The sequence below is a fragment of the Notechis scutatus genome, chromosome 6 (assembly GCF_049901735.1).
Source record: "Notechis scutatus isolate UNSWTSFEM ecotype Mainland chromosome 6, rNotScu1.2, whole genome shotgun sequence".
Taxonomy (NCBI): domain Eukaryota; kingdom Metazoa; phylum Chordata; class Lepidosauria; order Squamata; family Elapidae; genus Notechis; species Notechis scutatus.
Window position 1 is genome coordinate 59,252,917 of NC_142014.1, and position 20,856 is coordinate 59,273,772.

Genomic DNA, 20,856 nt, shown 5'->3' on the forward strand with positions numbered 1-20,856 from the left:
TGTGGGTGGCACAGCCTTGTGTTTCTGTGCAGCCTGGATTAATTGCTTGGGGGGGGGGTGCTCCGGGGGTGAGATTTCTCTACAGCCCACCAAAATTTTCTCATGGCCCACCAGTGGGCCACAGCCCACTGGTTGGTGACCGCTGGTATAGGGTGTCCTGCTTGAGTAGGGAGTTGGACTAGAACCATGATGGCAAACCTATGGCATGCGTGCCGGAAGTGGCACACAGAGCAACTTCTGCCGGCACGCAAGTGGTTGCCCAGAAGAGCTTCACTGCGCATGAGTGCGTGCGCCACTGCCTGACAGCTGATTGTTGGGCATCTGGTACACATGCGTGGAGGAGGGGTGGGGGCATGGGAGACACACATGCGTGCGCAGAGACACACAGCATGCACAGGGGAATCACGAGCGCATGTGCAGAGGCACACGGTGCATGTGGGGGGATCGCACACAAATGTGCCAAAATGCACGGTGTGCACAGGGGGTCTTGCTCACATGCGCAGTGGGCATGGGGCCCCCAGCACGCATTCTTGGTGCATGGAAGCCAAAAAGATTAGCCACCACTGGACTAGAAGATCTCCAAGGTCCCTTCCAACTCTGTTATTCTGTTATTGTTTCTATTACAGAAACTAGATAAAACCACATTAATAGAAAGTTCTGGATTGCTTGAGTTATACAGCTGTGCTATTATAATGCTAATTGCAACATACGTCATTAATATTTAGTACAAGCCAAAAATCATTATGTTTTAAGTATATATTGATTGGTATTTTTGTCAGTGCACATTAATTAAAAATGCAATGCATGTTCAGAAGCTCACAACTTACATTTACAATCACAGTATCATTAATATCACATCTGTTCCTTACAATTTCCATTACTCTTCCCAGTCCATGGATTATTCCTTTATCTGTTGCAACATTTGGGTAATTTATAGGTGCCTCATTTATGTAGAGCTGTGCACAAAATGTGAACACATGTGAGAGAGATTACTTATAAAAATGTAGCTTGCATAACATTTACTCCCATCCCCATTTTATTCAGCCAGTCTGAGTAATAAAGGACATTGCATAATAAAATTTTGATCTGAAAGTCTGCAGTTGCAAAATTTACATCTTATTCAAACCACTGTACATCTCTAAGAGCAGATTTTGTTTATTTCTGACCTTATGACTAAACTGCATATAATTAAACCATGAAAATAAAACTCTTGGTTACCATTGTGCAGCTGGTTCTCTGAACAGCATCATCCATGGGAGGGATGTAGGAAGAGTTGCAATGCAAGACTCACACCTTTTCTAAGTGTATTGTGAGGGCGACAACCGTCTCCTTGCAAAGCATGTGTTGCAATATCACAACATTTCTTTTACCATGAAAGTGGTAAGATCTTATGGATGCTGCTGTCTCTGTTAAAAATCTAGTCTTTAGAGTAGATCTCCAAAACTCATCATTGTCATTTAATGATCTCATAATCCCTTGCAGGGTAGAGTCTGGGTAACCGAATGGAGCAAGCAGAGTGTTTTAATGGCCGGATGCCCTTCCTGTCACCAAGGTGGAGTTTTGTTCAGCAGATATATTCTCAGTGTGCCAAGAAAGAGAAATATCTGCCTCTGCTTAGGATCAAACTCACAGCCTCCTGATTGTGAGGCAAGAGATCCATTCTAGGCCACCACACCACTCCAGTAGATCTCTGAAACCAATGACTAATAATCATGCTGGGTAGAATGATAGGCTTATATTCCACCATGTCTAGAAAGCACCAGATATGGAAAGTTTGATTAAGACTATTTGGGCAAAAAAATGACCATCCCACTTTAAAAAATACAATCTTTGGAATAAGCAGCAAAGAGACATTACGGAGATGACTCCTAATTACAGCCAAAGATTAATGTTGATTCATTTGTTCAATCCTACTCTCTTGAGTTCGCCCTCAAACCCAGCACTTAATCCACGTATTTAATGTTTACATCCGATGAGTTGCCTCATTAACTGAGAGCACAAATACATTTATACTATTACATCCTCTTGGGGAGTCTGGCTTAAAATCCTGTTTACTGAAACCAGTGGGGTTTTTCTACACGGTCAATTAAGCCAATGTAAATCTTTTCTAAGAGCAGGTGTTTAGATAAATAAATTACAGCAAATGCCATGATAATGAATAGTAGTTTCACCTGATCATCATGAATGACGAATCCTACTCTGAAGGACAATCCAAGCATGGTTGTCTTGAACATCCCATTATGTAGGTCATTTTTCAAGAGCTTCTCTCCCAGGATAATGTGAAACCGGATCTGATCTTCATCCTGTGGTTTCCAGGAATAGTGATTGTTGAACACTTTAGCAGGGTGTCAAATTTCCAATTTTCCTAATAAAAGTTGGTTGTCAACATCATTCAGCAGCCAGAAGATGTTTTACTAATTATCTTTTGACTGGATGTAAGGTTTTTAATTTAGAAAGAGAGTAAGCTTATGGTGCCATGATAGAGAGATCATAATTTACAACATGAGTACACTTTCTGGATTATCTGCTAAGTGAGATTTGTAAGTTTTTAAATTACAAACCCCTATTTAATTCAAAGACTCCAATGAAAAAAATGTGCAGGTCTTAGATTATATTAATTATGTCTCTAACAGGAACTTTCTGAAAAAAAAAACACCATTCAGAATTTAAATATGTACAAAACATCAATGCCAGAGCCTATTCATAAGATTACAATTACTTGCTTCTCACTACATTTGGCAGAGACACAAGAATAGGGTAAAAAGCTCTTTTGCTGTTTTATCAGAAAAACTGTGGAAGGGAAAAGATTAAGAGATGATTTCCCCTCATCTGTATGATTTTGCCTCTAGAACAGAGGTCTCTAAACTTGGCAACTTTAAGACTTGTGGACTTCAACTCCCAGAATTCTGAAGTCCAGCAAAGCTGGCTGGAGAATTCTGGGAGTTGAAGTCCACAAGTCTTAAAGTTGCCAAGTTTGAGAATCCCTGCTCTAGAAGGCAGATTACATTTCTTTTGGATTTAAATAGAAACATGACTTGCATTTGATTCTAAGGCTTCCTGTGTTCTATCTTAATTTTTATTCAGATACACTGAGTTATTACTTCAGCTTCAAACATAACAATACAAGAGCACACAATAGATACAAACTCAAGGTAAATCGCACCAAACTTGATTGCAGGAAATATGACTTCAGCAAGAGTGGTCAATGCCTGGAATACTCTACCTGACTGTGGTTTCTTCCCTAAACCCCAAAAACTTTAACCTTAGACTATCTACTATTGACCTCACCCCTTTCCTAAGAGGTCTGTAGGGGGTGTGCATAAGTGCACCAACGTGCCTACCGTCCCTGTCCTATTGTTTCTTTTTATTTTTCTTATATGTATCCATTTCATGTATTCATAACTATGTATATACTTATACCTATTAACTTGTAAGCGATTGACAAATCAAATAAATAAATAAAATAAAGTTTGAGAGTATTGGGTCCACAATGGTGTAATCAAAGGTCCATCTATTTTTATATAGGTGACACATAAAAAACAGATACGAGTTTTGACATCATTGTTGTGGCCACCATCTTGATATTTTTTTTAAACCATACACTGTTGATGTCCATAATGTATTAATTTACTATCTGCTCATCCATGTTTTATAAAAGTAAAGCAGAGGAAGTTAGTTTTAGAAGAATAAGTGATTTGGTTAAATAATGACAAACTCAGTTATCACTTTGTTGCACTGTGCCTGGTTTTTTTTTTTAAGTTAACGTTTTTATTGAGTTATAACAGGGCTGTCAAACTCATGACCCGCGGGCCAAATGCATCACGCGCTGGCCATGGCCACACCTGGTTTAGCGAAGGGGGAAAAAGTCGCGATACGTTGTGTGATGCTGCTGTGATGACGCGACTTTGACACCCCGAGTTATAAGATAAAATATGATACAAAATACAAAAGAAAATAGGGAAACAGTGGGGAGGAATGGGAGGAAGAAGAGTGAGGAAGGATTAGGAAAAAGAAAGCATTGACTTCCAACTCTCTCTGTTGCAGTAAAATAAGGCATTAACATCAAATCACAACTTTTTGTTTTTTCATAATAATATAAACTAGCCATTTCTATAATGCTCCTGGTTTGTTTTATAGAATGGTGACAGATTTCTCTGTTCAATCACCATCTATTCTGAATTTTGAATACTCCCCTTAATTCTATTTACCTATCTTATCATCCTCTTATCATTTATTCATGAATCAGTTCATTCGGGTTCATTCTGATGCAGAATTTTGGCAATCCAGAAATAGAAAAGAACAAAGTGATCTACCTTTCATTTAGCAACATAAATTTGGTAAATTGATAGCAACATGCTTGTTGGCTGCAGGAATGATGCCTTATCATACTAATTTTATTTGGGCCCAATATCAAAGAGTCAAAAATAAATGAGAGATCATGAGAGATACTTGTCGACTTAGGACCACAACTGAGTCCTAAATTTACGTTGCTAAATGAGACAATTGTTAAATGAATATTGTCTCTCTTTATGACCTTTCCTGCCAGAGTTGTTAAGTGATTTACTGCAGTTATTAAGTTAATAACATGCGTGTTAAGTAAATCTACCTTCCCCATTGACTTTGCTTGTCAGAAGGGTAGCAAAAGTTGATTACATGAGCCCGGAACCCTGCAACGAACCAGTTGCCAAGCATTCAAATTTTGATCACGTGACATGGGGATGCTGAAACAATTTGTAAGCATGGAGTACAGTTATAAGCACGGGTGGGATTCAAAAATTTTAACAACCGGTTCTGTGGATGTGGCTTAGATGGTGGGCATGGCTTGGTGGTCATGTTATTGGCTGGGTGTGGCCAACTCAATATCACTCACATCAAGGCACGCATCTCCTCACCTGGCCTTTCATGATTGTGGGGATGCTGCTACAGTTGTAACTGTGAAAAATGGTCATAAGTCACTTTTTTCAGTGCCATTGTAACTTTAAATGGTCACTCCACACGAGCAAAGTACCAGCAAAGGAGGGGAAAAAAACTCCAGAGAAGTTCCTGAGACAGGAAGTCTAGTCCTGCCAAGAATATAATAAAGGTTAACAGAGAGGCAGTTTCTGTAAGCAACAGCAGAATGTTTCCTTCTTGCCTTCCTTACAGGATTAGGCCAGTAATTTCTTCTAACAACCGGTTCTCTGAACTGCTTAGAATGTTAACAACCAGTTCTAGCGAATAGGTGCGAACTGGTAGAATCCCACCTCTGGTTATAAGTCACTCTTTTCAGTGCCCTTGGTGTTAAACAAATGGTTATAAGTTGAGGACTACCTATATGGAGCTCCAAAGCAAAGCCATAGTTCAGTTATTCAGTCAGTTTAGATAGGCAGAGTTAATGCATCCCACTCAGACATTGCTTATTTAGAATCTCAGAATCTCAGAGAACATGCTATCCTTATGTCAGAATGCTCACCAGTACCACCATGGTTTCAATTTTGCTCTGAGCCATCGGACAGTTAACAAACAAACCTCAGTTAAAGGTATTTTCTCAAGGAAAGGCTTGGGAGTTAATACATACTAGAGATGCTGACTGTTTTTCCTTCAGATAACTTTCAATGGCATTGTTACTTGGAGCGAAAACCGAATACATACGAGCAGCTTCTATGACATTTGCCAGGTTGTAGTGCTGTTATGCAAAAACAAATGGAAAATTATGAAGTAAGTTTGCTGGATTTATACGTGGCAATTTTAATAAGAACTTGAGGATTTACAATGATATAGTTCCTGAAAATGGAGTAGTCTGGCATCTGTTCTAAGCGAGGAAGCAGTTTTGGCAAAGAGCCACTCACTCCTCTGAGAGGTGCCAGGAACAGGACCTGCAAACACAAAAAAGAACACAAGATCAGATTCAGATAATTCATTTTGCTGCAGTAAGGTCTAACCTATCAACAACTATAGGAAAAGAAAAAATGTTTGGTATATATTTGTCATTCAAGAGATTTTAAAAAATATTCTAAATTTAGCAAAATGAAAGTGCTGCTATGGATAAAAATTGTCACGTGATTTCCAGACAAATAATAACAAAGATTCACTTCATCCCAAAACAGAACAGTTTTGTACAAATGTCAAATTCCTAATAAAATGGGTTGGGTAATACCTGTAATAGGCATAAATTTTGGTCAAAGAATAACATTGTAATTTACATGGTTTACTAAGAGGAAGTTCTGCTAGTGGAAGGGGAAAATTAAATCATAGTTCACAATCAGGCAGTAGTAAATTAGAAGTAAAAATTCTTACAAACATTATAGTGGATAAACTTTCAAAACTACAGAATGTTCTCCCAGATGGATGGACAAAATAACTTGGGGGCATATAAGAAAAATATATTGATAATACCTTATCTATCACATGAATAATCCCATTTGTGGCTGCAATATCACCAACTATTATGTTAGCTCCATCAATTAAAACATTCTGGAAAAGAGAGGAGAAAAGTGGCTTATATAAGATGCATAAAATTTGCTGGATTTCTAGTAAAAAATGACCAAGTCTGCTTAACATTTGCAGTTCCCCGTGTGTGTAATTCAAACATCCCAAAGGTGCTTTTTCCAAAAGGCAACTGATTTTTTTTCTTGAACGAAAGAAGCTTCTTAGTTGAAAAGCAAAGCATTTTCAAAGGGGAAAAAAACCCTAAGAAAGCCCAATTGCCTTAAAAAAGCACATTTTTCTCCATAGACATTTAGCTGTACAATTCAAATGTTTTCTTCTATTTGCAACTTTCCATTTTAAGCCATGTCCTTCTTAGCACATAAATCGGCACATTGCTAAAAATTCTGAAAATTTTGCTGCCATTTAATGGTTATCCTGATTTTCGCATCCAGGATCTGGCAGCTCAACTTCTGTAATATATTAATGTTAACTTTAGATCTATGGAATGAAGCCGCTCTTCATCCTTTCTCACCTATGAGATTACTGTACATGATTGGGACCATTGGTAACATGTACCTTGAGTTGCTCAATGTAACACTCATCTGTGGCTTTCAACAGAAGGAAAAAATACAAAAAAATAATAATTATCTTTTGGGCGAAACCAGTTTCAGCTGTGTCATACTATGGTCCCAATGTCACATTTCAGCCTACGAAAGATTTCTCATTTTGGCCCTTTGGAGAAACATGTTTAAATTCAACAGTACACAAGTTCAGCATATCTTTTCTTAGCACACATGAGAGGAACCCTCTAAAGTGATGATTGTAGCATAATGGCCAACATACCTCATTTCTTTCCGACAATGTTAGGAAGTTGTCCTGCAATGTCCTTGCAAATCCATTAGATTGTGACAGGGTTTGGAGATCCTCAACTCTGTATGTTCCATTTAATATGTGATGCCTAATGGGAGAAAGCATGATGTAAAGTATTGATTTGCTCGTAGAGAGTTGCATCTTTCTGAATCCAAAACTGTTAGCGTGGGACCAATTCACAGTTTACAGCAGCATCAATCAAACCATAATCATCTCCAGCATATAATATCTGTAAATATGTTCATTTACCTAGGTCAGGAGTAGGGAAACCTGGCTCTTTTATCACTTATGGACTTCAACTCCAAGAATTCCTGAGCGAGCCATAAAAAGTTCCCCATCCCTGGCCTACTGGTTTTTCAGTTGTGGGGGAAATCAATTTTTGACATGAATGGGACTGTTTAATATATAAATGTAGGACATATTAAACAGTCCCATTCAAGTCCTACATTTGTATATTAAACAGTCCCATTCAAGTCAAAAATTGATTTCCCCCACAACTGAAAAACCAGTAGGCCAGGGATGGGGAAACTTTTATGGCTCACTCAGGAATTTTGGGAGTTGAAGTCCATAAGTGATAAAAGAGCCAACTTTCCCTACCCCTGACCTAGGTGATAAAGTTTTTTCTGTCAATGCCCCCCCACTATGTAGTTCCTTGCCATAAATGATTTCACAATCATATGGAATGTAGGTAGTTGAAACCACTGTTATATTTTCAAGTAAACATTCACATCTTTTCTATGCAATGCCAGTTCTTTCTTGATTTCATCTTCTTGGCCATGCTTAGTTCTTTTCATTTCATTTCATTTAGTTTTGTTTTTTCAGTTGTTTTAGTATTTATATCCTGCCATAAGTTTATTTCATTATTAATATTTAATTCTTATGTCATACTGAATATATATCTTGATTTTTCTCTCTGAGACCTCAAGGCAACATGTATGGGGAAGTCTTTTTTCTTGCACCCCCCCCAAAAAAAACAATCCTGTGAAGGAGCTTTGGGTGACATCCAGGAGGATCTTGATGGACTTGAACACTGGGCCCTATCTAACACAATGCAATTCAGTGGTGACAAAAGTAATGTTTTACATTTAGGCAAGAAAAACCAAATATATAGATATAAAATAGATAGGATCTGTTAACTGAGGAGTCCTAGTAGATAACTGTGAGAGAAATCCTAGTAGATAGCCATAAGTGTAAGCCAGCAGGGTGCTACAGCTTCCAACAGAGCCAATGATATGATACCCAATCCTTGGGTATATAACAGAAATTGTATCAAGGTCTTAAGTGTTACTACTGCTTTATACTTCTTTAGTAAGACCACACTTGGGATACTGCATCCAATTTTGGTCACCACCATATAAAAAAGATGCCAAGATTCTAGAAAAAGTTCAACAAAGATGAAAGTGCAACAAAGATGATTAGGGGTTAAGGGCTAAAACATATGATGAACAGTTGCAGGAACTGGGTATGTCTAGTCTAACAAAGAGAAGGACTAGAGGTGACATGATAGCAGTGTTCCAATATTTGAGGGGCTGTCACAGAAAAGAGAGGTCAATCTTTTCTCCAAAACACCTGAGGGCAGGACAAGAAATAATGGATTGAAACTTATCAAGAGGAGATCCAATCTAGAACTACGGAAAAATTTCCTAACAATGGGAACAATTAACCAATGGAACTGCTTGCTTCAGAAGTTGTGGATGCTCCAACACTGGAGTCTTTTGAGAAGAGGATGGACAGCCATTCGTCTGGAATGGTATAGATTCTCCAGCTTGAGTAGGAAGTTGGTCTAGGTTCCTTCCAACTGATTCTGTTAAAATAAGTGAATAAGCCTATGCTATGAGTCTGACTAAAGAGAATCTTGAAACTGGATCTTAACCCACCACTTTGTTGTTTTATGCCAGCAAACTAATAAGTGAATTGAATGTTCATTTATGAATAATCAATGTTCAGGGAAACATAGAAAGAGACATCTGAGCTGCTAAAATATGGGTTGCTTCCAGTGGTGGGCTGCAACCGGTTTAACAACCAGTTTGGTGAGTGTACACTTCTAAAATTTTAGAACTATTATCTTAAATAGGTCACAACTTTTCACCTTTATTTTCTCTTTTGCTAATGTACAGCTTGAGTGATGACTTTGCAGACAAATGTGTTATAAGAATTAATATCTCTGTATAAAGGAATTTCAAACTATATATATGAAATAAACAAAACAATAATTATGACCAAAATACTTTAACATACTTGGTTAGGAACAGAATGTGTTTTGGGGATGTCCAAAAAGCAGCTGTATATTGATTCAAGTTTTGAATAGCATGTTGAGAAGGTGCAAGGATAGTTATATTGTTCGTATCTGTCAGCAGAGTTCTTATTGCAGGTGTCTGGAGGCACAGAATAAAATGTATTGTTATTACCAACTAATTTTTTTCCCTACAGGCCAGGAGGATTCCAATTTTTAAAAATTATTATGGAATAGTAAGATAAAAATGAAAGGACTTCAAAACTACAACAGCAGTTTAATGTTGAGAATTCTGAACAGCAATGAGACCTTTTTAGAAGCAAACTATCAATGTCAAGCAGTTGAAATTGTTTTTACAGTAATTTTGATTATTATATGTAATTTTATTAAACTTCGGAAAATATTACATCTGAACAAGTGATTATATCATCTTTGGAAGAGAGATAATGTATTGTAAAAAGTATTAGTCCAATTGCCGCTAAGATTGCAAACTCCTGTAGGAAATAGAGTCATTGGAACCCAAAGAGATTTACTTCTTAACATACATAACAGGAGTCCTTTTTAAAATAGTTTTGAAGAGTTACTCACATTAAACCATTCATTAAAGCCAGCTGTGCCTGACAGAGAAGTCAATTCCTGAACAGGGAAAAAAATAAATTACTATTAGCGGTTATTATTATCATTATTCAATTATGTGTTATGCATAAAAGTTTGTAACAAATGGCTTCTTGAAGCTTTGGTAGAATCTTCCTTTGTACATACAGCTGAGTTCATCTGGATCACTAAAATCCTAATGTCTAAGAAAGATCCCCTCCCCCCCCCATAAAAACTGCTTAGCTGTGGTATTCTCTGGATGGCTTTATTGGCACCCACACATATATGAATTCCTGTATCTGAAACATTCTAGAGCTCAACTGCATTTTAGTAGACACACTGCATATGCCTGAAAATACCCGTTATTTACCTCAGTTCCTGCAGCAAGCAAATTTACTAATCAAGTAAATATCTGAATAGTCAGGTGTTTATTTGAAGAACAGTTACAGATTCTTCTCTCTCTCTTTTTGGTTTCTACAAAACATTGGTTGATGTGTAACAATATGTCACTTATTGGTGAAAAGGCAGGTATGTAACAGTGCATCTAATAGCAGGGCCAGGTCTACATGCATCCACACAATAATGACAGAGAAAGGTCAACAGATAAGATCACATGTACATGACACAGTGTAAAACTCCAAATTTCTATAGTTGGAGTGTCCATTTCCTTCACTGAGTGGATCTCTAGATAGAAGAAGCTTTAATAATTGTGATATACATGATACTATAAGTCACAAATGTTATTCTGTGATATGACTTGGGGTAATTTGCAATGACTGATGATCTGAATGAGGAAGTGCTATCTGAAGCATGGAAAGGAGATCTAGAATGTGGGGCAGGTGATAGCATATGCCTTTGAATAAGGTGTATGACTACCAAAAGCTTGTTAGTTGTTGCAATGTTGACAGATTTTAGTAAGACGTCTTGTCATTCCTGGGTATGGAGGGAAACTTTAAAGAAATGTTCTCATTCAATAAATAAAAAAATGCCCATGGGAGAATTGGTACCATGGCAGGTCCCTGTACTGATGCTCTCACAAAGGGCATTTTTCAGTTCTGCAAATAAATCTATTGCTGGTTGATCCTGACTATAAAAAAATATGAGAGATAGGACTCCAACTGTTATACATAATTCACACCTTGTGGATAATTAAGGCAGTTCACCAATATATTCTTGGCATAATAAAAGTTTATAGGGGTAAGAAAAACATCTCTGGTGGTGCACCAAGTATATGCTAGAGTTATGTGCAATAGTGTTGAATATCTAATCGGATCCTATTTATTCAAATAAGAATAACAAATGGGTGGGGAACATATAGTTGAAAAAGTAGAAGAAAATGATCAGGTTAAAATATTGTAGGATTTCCAAATACAAATTGATAAAGTCTTGCTGCATAATACACCAGGTGTAATTGTTTGAAAAGAAGAAAGTGTGAATAATTGATGTGGGGATAGTAGAATAGAGACAAAGATTTGGAGAAGATCACAAAATATCAAGTTCTGAAAATTGAATGAGAAAGATTAGGTCATAAACTGACAGTGGTGATCCTAGTGGTTATTGGCACACTTGGTGCCATACCAACAAACTTTGAACAAACTGTCTGGTACTTAGAAAATCTGTACATTGACCACATTTTCATAACAAAAGGTCACCCTGCCTGGATCTGTATATATACTGCCTCAATATATTACTATATCCTATGTTCTTAGGAAGAATTCCACATGAATGAAGACCAACACCAACTAAAGATTGGCAGCTGTGATTTCATGTTGTTGTATATGTAATCATCATCATCAACATCATCATCATCATCATCATCATCATCATCATCATTATCATCAATCATCATCTCTAAATATGTGGAACCCCACTTGAATGCTATCAGCATTGACAAAATAATTGTCAGTCAATTGCAAAAGGCAACTTTACTTAGAATTTACATCTTACAAAGATATCTTTAACACTACCATACAACAATCTTATCCATCCCAGTTCCATGGGAAGGACTGGCCAAACCCAGTCTAAACATTTTCCTGACTGTGTGATGAACAATGACAACAACAATAGAACAACAACAAACATAGTTCTATTGTCTTTTGTGATTTGAATCATTGCTCCTATTAGTATCATGTCAAAAACTCATAGCGCTTTCCAGATGAGGAGAAGCTCCACTACAATGTTATGGAGCTCTTACTCTAAAATGGGACATGGGTGATATATCAACCTCTCTCATCAATATGCCCTCTACGGGAGAGGGAAGCATCTATAATCAGAAACTTACTGGGTGGCCTAGGTGGAAACAATAAAGCCCAAGTGAGATTGCCAAGACTCTATCACAAGGGTCTTCAAACTTGGCAAATTTAAGACTTGTGGACTTCAACTCCCAGATTTCCTGAGCTAACATGACTGGAGGAGGAATTCTGGCAGTTGAAGTCCACAAGTCTTAAAGATGTCAAGTTTGAAGACCCCTGCTTATAAAAAGGAAACAAAACAGAGAATCTACAGTGATGGAGAAGTAGTTCCACAGAATGCTACTAGCTACACAATTGTAAACTTTTAATTAAGTGATTCAGAATGAAGCTATGGTTCCCAATGGACACATACTGAGAAACATACTCACAGAGGTAATACATATATACCTGTCATGATGAAACCTTGCCTCTCATGCACATTCCATGATTTGTCCCAGTGATGAAGATACACCACCCCCCTGAATCATTTTACACAGAAAAAATATATAGATGTCTTGTGGCAATAGTCGATAAAAAGATTAGAAAAAAAAAATCCCACATTTGTCTGACTAGATAAATGTAAACACAGTCAGAAAACTGATTATAAGATCACTTAAAGAGTTTTTACTTACATCCATAATGTTGCCATAGCATTTACTGCCATCTCCCTCGTATCCCCTTGAACACACACATTTCCAGACTCCAGAAGTTGTGAGCTGACAAACTGCCTATGAAACATTTATTAAAGTAAGTTTATAATAAGTTAAACATTTGTGTCTGTGAATTCTTGGTGTGACGTGGTTTGCAACATACAAGATAACCCATGTGTAGCAGAGCTGATAAGGCTTCTGTTGATGGCTATGCTTCTGTTGAAAGACTCAAGTGTGCTTATTTACATGCTTGTGACTAAATCATAATGTAATTAACTACAATCTGGCATTCATTTTGTGTGAATGCAACCACTCCTCTGGTATAAGATTCTCTGAGGAGAGACAAATCCATTAGAGAGATATCTAGGGTGACTTTGATGCCACAACTAGAATTGATTGTACACAGGTAAGAAATGTGAAACTGGTAGAAAGTTGGAGAGATATTTGGATCTATCATATTTGTGGATCATGTTTGAAAAGCAAATTGTTTTTTGAGTTTGAGAAAAACTGCCTGGCTTGCAAAGACACACTTTCAAATTTGAGATCACCTTTCTGAGCTGAGGTCCAACACTCAGAGCATTGCACTAAGCTCATCTGCAAGTTGAACCATTGTTGATTTCCAGTAAGACACTGAAATATGAATATGTAAGGATGATAGGAACCTATCTAAAGAATTCCAATCAGGAGGCTGTCCAGTGGGAATCTGCAGGTGACAGCCTTTTGGGATAAGGGTTGATTCTGCATCTTCACAAAGTAGGCCAAGTGATTGCTTGAGTAAATGACTCATAATATCAACTGGTTAGAAATCAGAATTCTCTCCATGGCATTACAAGCATTCCATTTTTTAAAATACAAGTGCTAAAACATATAATTGGGTTGTAAAGATTAGACAATTTTAGCATCCCATTTGGGGATCCCAAAAGACTACTTGTTCTCCAGTCACAAGCTAAAGTTTTTTTCAATATTGTTCAATTCAACAATAAAGTTATAGAGATTTGAGACCTTTTATAAACCAATCCAAATGAATAACTCACCAATGGATGGCATTTCCAGCTTTGTTCCAAACAGTAATTTATTGGTTCACATTCATATCCATTGCCGCGGAATCCTTCCTTACATTCACAATCATTCTGCGTTGTATAGAAAATAAGGAATACATTAGTGTGTCTGAAATAGATTTGCTCACTCCTATAAATCACTGACTCAGTAAAAGTTTTGAAGAAACAAAGTTTAGGATGAAGTATTGCAACTGTCAATTCCAATGGACAATGCTGGAAATTGACTCAATAAATCCTGCTGATTCAACAATGCATTTATTGTATCAGTGCTAAAACATAGAATTAAGTTATATAGATAACTTGAACATCCCATACAAGGAACAAGAACCAAGGATTACAGATGCACAAGTTCAACTATCATATACTTTGTATAGCTGGCTCTATTTATTTGGTATTCCATTCATGATGTATCTTACTGTAAAGGCTGTATCAAAGTGAATATGTTTCAATATTTTTGAAAAGTATCCCAATCTTTCAGATGATAAAATATGCAGTATCTAAAATCTGAAGAGGAGCCAGTTTCTTGGATTCTGTCAAACAACTTCATTACTATATTGTCCTTATTATTTCTTGATGTATTTCTAAAGCCGACTCAATGTATAGGATCCTGAATGTCCATCATATCCACCATAAGATTGTCTGATTAATCAATAACACTACACCAAACCTTCTCTTTGCTCAGCACTTATAAGAATTCCAGTTGATGGATGTGTGAGACAAAATCATGTTGGTAAAATTACAGTGTACCATCCTATTGGGTATATCTAGTCTAATGAAAAGAAGGACATGGGGAGACATGATAGCAGTGTTCCAATATTTCAGGGGTTGCCACAAAGAAGAGGGAGTCAAGCTATTCTCCAAAGCACCTGAGGGCAGGGCAAGAAGCAATGGGTGGAAACTAATCAAGGAGAGAAGCAACCTAGAACTAAGGAGAAATGTCCTAACAGAACAACTAATCAGTGGAATAACTTGCCTCCAGAAGTTGTAAATGCTCCAATACTGGATTTTTTAAAGAAGAAATGGAACAACCATTTGTTTTGAAATGATGTAGGGTTTCCTGCCTGAGCACAGGATTGGACCTCCAGTGTCCCAACTCTGTTGTTCTGTGCTGTTCTACTCTACTCTACTCTACTCTACTCTACTCTACTCTACTCTACTCTACTCTACTCTACTCTACTCTACTCTACTCTACTCCACTCCACTCCACTCCACTCCACTCCATTCCATTCCATTCCATTCCATTCTCTCTGTCTGACATTTTTTCTGTATCATGTCTTCACATCAAGAAATAGTCATTTCATTTATATGAGTTTGGCTTGATGGTATTCATTCTTTTTCTTTTTATGCACACACATATAACTGCATACATGTGACACACACACAAAGTTGATCTTCACCTCTACTGCTTATCAGATGCCCTGCTAGGTTGATATAAGGCTGATAGTAAATATATCAATGGTTTTCAATCAGTGCTTCAGCAATTCTAAATGACTATAATTCCTTCAATGGGTATCCTTCTTATCCATGGACTGCATGCTTATTATTGCAAATACCATAAACCCAACATTATAGAACTACCTGTGCCCTCCAGATATATCAGGGTCACCACTGACCAAACTGTTGGAAAATGTTTGGTGTTCTATTTCCAATATATTGGAAGGAAGCCCCATGAAGAAGGGTGTTCTCCATTATTGAGATACGTAAGTTGATACCTTGTCTTTTATTACTGCATAAAATCTATATTATGTAAAAAGTTAAGCAAGAAGAAAACTTACTTGGCCTGGACCTACGTATTGGCAAGTAGCATTAGTGTGACACCCTCCAAAATTTGACAGCAGGCAATTGTTTATTTCAGAACAATCTCTTCCATTTCCTGTCCATCCTGGCTGGCATATACACTCATGAGTTCCAGGACCAGTCTTGATGCATTCTGCCTACAAATATATTTCTGGGAATAAATGCTATTCTTTATACATAATAATTAAGTGAGAGGAAAGGAAAGTATGCTCTCTCAATATACAGTATGTAATAGCATGGAACAATGAAGTCTCTAAATACTAAGAAAGATGATCAGATTTTACTCATGATGCACTCGTTTCTTGTTCAGCTTTGCTTATCACTTTTCTAGAATTACTATTTTGTGTGCAATCTTCATTTTGAAAAATGACTGATCTCAGGACTGAAAAAACAATACATTGGTTAATTTGAATAACTAACCCAAAAACTAGAAAGATAACTTCTTATTCACAAAAAAACCCTGTTCTTATTCACAAAAATAAACTGTCAAAAATCCAAAGTTAGGCAATTAATAAATACATTGCTCAATTGACTAATTAAAGCAGATGCTATGAAATTATAAAAAAACAAAAACAAAAAACCCAAAACAGGAGAACTGAACCTGAAAAATGACCTGTATGATTATTATTTATTCTATTAGCGAATTTATGCACGTATTGGAAAAAGAAGAGGAAAGTGCTTCCTGGCCATTGTTGAACTTGCTTCCTTTGCCTATCATTAATTCAAATAAAATAATGAAACCAATTTGAAATATACAAGTGTTTTATTTACCCTTGGTAATGACTATTTTAAATACAAATATGTCTTTATTTGGAAAATGATATCAATTTGGAAAATGTAATTCAGAATTTAAATAGGATCAAATAAGATTATGTCTATATTTAAAATTTATTCAATCAGTAAACAGTATGAAATTTATACTTACATTAGCATCACAGCTATGTGGATTTATATGAGCACAAGGATCAACTTCACTGCAAATTATTCCATCTCCTTCAAAGCCAGGTTTACAAGCACAGCTAAAATTGTACATAAAAGAACGTAGAATTAATAGGAGTGGAAAGAGTAAAACAGTTAGATATATTTCAGCACTGGACAGCAGCTTCTACAGAGAAATAAAATAAGTGGTGCAGGAAGCTTGACATGTAGTTGAGCATTCAAGAATGTTGGGAGACTTCATCTTGCCAAAGATCAGCCATCTTGTACTCCACTGCTGTCATCTGGATATGCTTTTGCAATTTGCTACTTGCATTTTATGCAGGTGGAGAAAATTATATTGAGATTTCAGTATTCAGGAATAAAGTTCATGTCAAAAGAAGATGTATATTGCTGGCTAATCTGTCTATGAAGATGGCAAGCAACATGTCTTTCTGAGTGCCAGTCAGAAAAGATTTAAATTTACTATATTACATGGTGAGTTGAAACAATGGATCAAAAGCCAGTTTGTGAGTATGAAAATGTCTGCATGCTCACCTGTGTATGGTATGAAATAAAAAAAAGAATTCCTTAACAAACTGTCAAACAGGAAGAACCAGAAGCATACACTGAGTTCCAGTTAAGATGATTTATTACACATGCCTATACACAAGAGTTGAATGAACTAATGGTCAGCACTAAATTGGCGCTAGATAAGAGTCAATGGAATTCAAGAGGGGCTTAGACTGTTTGTGGGAATATTATGACTCAAAGTTGATTACTCACTTGACTCTGCCCGCTCTTCTCTTACAGAAATTTCTTGGGAGAACCTTTGTCAGGGTCCAAGTAATACACCCATAATAAATAGAACTCTGAGGCAGGTAGATTTCTCAAAGAACTGGCTTATTAGATATATCATATTGACACAGGCTGGTGAAAACCAATTCTGAATATTCCCATGGGTTTCACCTAGTTAAAAGTAAAAGTTTTTTCCCCTTCCCCAAACAATCAGTCATATGATCCAATCATCATGTATGTGATGACCCAGGGTGGGATACAAAAGCAACAAAGTCACAAAAACAGGTGAAGTCCCTTTAATTCCTTCAACTTGGCTTTAAAGGTCCAATTAGCATTGACTGGAGAAAAAACAGTTGCAAAAAAGAAGAACTTCTGTTCAAATTCAAAATACATATAAATTATAAATAGGAAAAAACAACGCAAACCACACTGAAGCAATTAATGAGGCAAGGCAGGAGAAGGGCTTGAAGACATCCACAGATATCGAAATATACACACTGGGAAGGACGCCAAAACTCAGATAAGAACTGACAAACTAGAAATATTTTCACACTTTGCTTCCAGCACTGGCCCATGAGCAGTTTGTCCTTTTAAACAGTCCTCACAGCTGCAGCCCATGAAGGGGATCAAGGCCCTTTCCTCCCCCGTAGACCACGCCATTCATGTTTCTCCCTTATCTGCTCCTCCTTGCGTGCCCTAAGATGAAGAGGGGATGGGCCTCAGTCTTCCTCTGAATGCCCAGCTGGTCTGTGCCCTTCCCCAGTTTCCTCCACAACCTCCGGAGCCACACTCCCACTTCCTGTCAGTTGTTCCTCTGCTCCCTCGGAGTCAGATTCTAACAGGGGCATGACAATGTCTTTCAATTTCCTGGTAACTTCGCTCCTCCTCTCTCCGACCACCTGTGGGAATGTCCTTGGTTCCCAAGAGAAAGTATTTTGTTTTGGCTACAAACCCCATCGATCTCTATTCCCCCCTCCCTATCCCTCAGCTCAGAAAATGCCCTCGCTCAGGCCAGCTTCAGGGTTGACACTTCCCTTGAGGGGAACTGCTGGTCCATGAGGTGAAAAACAGTACGAATAACAATCAGTCCTCTTTCGTTTGAAGTGTTGCATAATCAGATAGGATAGGCAAGAAAAAAAAACCAATTATAAAGTTACAAGTATATGCAAGAATGTTCATAAAGCAAATAACTGAGAAGGTAAGTGTTACTCCTAGGTAAACTATCTGAGTGGCACAAAAGATGTACATTATGTACCTACCTCATGGTACCATTTCTTAAGATGCAATCAGCATGAACATCACAGAGCTGAAGAAAAGGTCCGCATGGCATGACCTGTGCGTCACAGAAATCTCCAGTATAGCCACTTTTACATGAGCCAGGAAGGCAACTCCCATCACCGTCTATCTGGTTGTCACATTTTCCGTGAACACACATACATTCTGCAGAAAGGATTGATGGGTAGGGAGGAATACCAGTGAAGTAAATGAAATGGGCCTATAATTTGGAGTCATTCTTTTTAAAAAGTGCTCATTAAATCTCTGGTTATATTTCTTAGAGAAGATCTCTGTAATTTGACATTAAGAAGAAAGATTCAGTTCTAATATCTATCTCCACAGGGAATGTGCTCATTTATAATGGGAGGCATAAATACATAGAGAATGCCATTTTAATGGGATATTGCCAGTTCCTTTTAAGATTTTTTTAAAATGTTTTTTTAATTTAATTTAATAAATTTAATAATTTTTTTTTTTTAAAATGTATAAACTCAACTTCCTCTACCAAATTCATTCTGCTATTACTCAATAGTAAATGTTAATAACTGTAAGTGTTCCTACAGTTTGCTGAAATGATGGTTGGATTTTCACATACTAAACTATCCACCCCATTGTAATCTAGGACTTTTTGTACTTCCCACTCCTTCAAAGCAGTCTGAAAGAAACGGTTCAGAAATGAGGAGAGCAAGGAACAAAAGCCATTACCTCATTTTTTAAAGCTGCCATAACTACTGTAGCAATTCCCCTCATCCCCACAGCACACAAAAAATGAAAGGGGAAGAGTGGGAGAATAACAACACTTTAGTCAATTTCATCCTTGCTTTGCCTGCCCTGTTGAGGAGAAGATGAAAAACCCTCCAGCCACCTTTAAAACGATAGTCTATCTTGGTGCAAATAGGTCTATATAGATTTCAGTTTTATTTGTAGACATGTTGTATTCCTGGTAAGTTGGGAACAACTACATATAGGATGTGCTCTAGCACAGGGGTCCCCAAACCCTGGTCCATGGACTGGTACTGGGCCGTGGCATGCCAGAAACCAGTCCATGCAAGTAAGCGAAGCCCCATCTGTGGGATGTGGGCCACATGTGAAACCACGCCCCTTCTGATCCACGAAAAAAGCTCTCTCCACAGAACCAGTCCTTGGTGCCCAAAAGGTTGGGGGGACAGGATGCTAGTGAATTGTAAGAAAATAATAAGAAATTAACAGGTATTTAAAGAATGTGTTTCCCTGCTCAAACTATAACCACAACAGCACATCTATGGCATTCTGAAAGGTATCTGTACCTTCCAAGCATAGCTTTTTGGACCTGCAAAAGGATGTAGTGGGAGGTTTCTGCAAAAGTCCCAATGCCTGGGCAAAACCCCGATTCCATTGGTTTTAGATCTGACACTTCATGCTGAGTTTGCATTTGCATTGTGCCCAAATAGCTTTTTCCCTTATCTTCTGAAAGAGGAATGCTTACCTTTGTCACATTGTGGTCCATATTTATTGGGATCTGTGCAAAAGTGGCACTGCGAGCGTTCAAATCCATTCTTGCAAATACAAGTGCCATTTCCTTTCATCCCATCCATACACTGCATTGTGGGGAGAAAAATGCAAGTTTGAATGTGGCCATTAAGTGATGTTAGAAGTCATTGATCTGGAGGAGATAAGAGCTGACAGTTCCTGCTATGTTCATCAGAAAGACGAATCACTGAAAGGAACTGGTCAAGGAATGGAACCCATTTTCTAGCATACAACTGGTGACATGGATCCTGATAATGCCATTTGCATGCCTTTATTTACCTGGCCATTTCCAGAGCAGGGATTCAAAAAGCCACCAGGACACTGATTGCATTCAGAGCCAAAGAAACCTTTGCAACACTCAGGCTCCTGTGAAACAAGCGTGGAAAAAATTATAATCATTTTAGAAACATTAATTCACAAGTAGATTTAAACTCCTGTTGTCTCTGACCCCCCCTTTTGATCATTAACACGATTCACAAACGACAGACCATATAGAAGCTGTATACCTTGTTGCAAAA

The 20,856-nt window shown here is 37.5% G+C and overlaps 1 protein-coding gene across 1 annotated transcript in view; it reads right to left on the reverse strand.

Moving 5' to 3' along the window:
- The window catches only part of STAB2 (stabilin 2), a 90,657-nt gene that overhangs the window by 42,725 nt on the left and 27,076 nt on the right, over nt 1–20,856 (reverse strand). The window contains exons 21-35 of the mRNA XM_026692948.2: nt 20,618–20,704; nt 20,295–20,406; nt 18,814–18,994; nt 16,767–16,860; nt 15,820–15,978; nt 14,021–14,116; nt 12,969–13,064; nt 10,100–10,147; nt 9,517–9,653; nt 7,252–7,366; nt 6,376–6,453; nt 5,751–5,855; nt 5,558–5,665; nt 2,172–2,303; nt 828–956 (exon numbers count right to left, since the gene is read on the reverse strand). Coding sequence (XP_026548733.2) covers nt 828–956; nt 2,172–2,303; nt 5,558–5,665; nt 5,751–5,855; nt 6,376–6,453; nt 7,252–7,366; nt 9,517–9,653; nt 10,100–10,147; nt 12,969–13,064; nt 14,021–14,116; nt 15,820–15,978; nt 16,767–16,860; nt 18,814–18,994; nt 20,295–20,406; nt 20,618–20,704 — 1,677 coding nt within the window. The remainder of the gene's footprint in view (nt 1–827; nt 957–2,171; nt 2,304–5,557; nt 5,666–5,750; nt 5,856–6,375; nt 6,454–7,251; nt 7,367–9,516; nt 9,654–10,099; nt 10,148–12,968; nt 13,065–14,020; nt 14,117–15,819; nt 15,979–16,766; nt 16,861–18,813; nt 18,995–20,294; nt 20,407–20,617; nt 20,705–20,856) is intronic.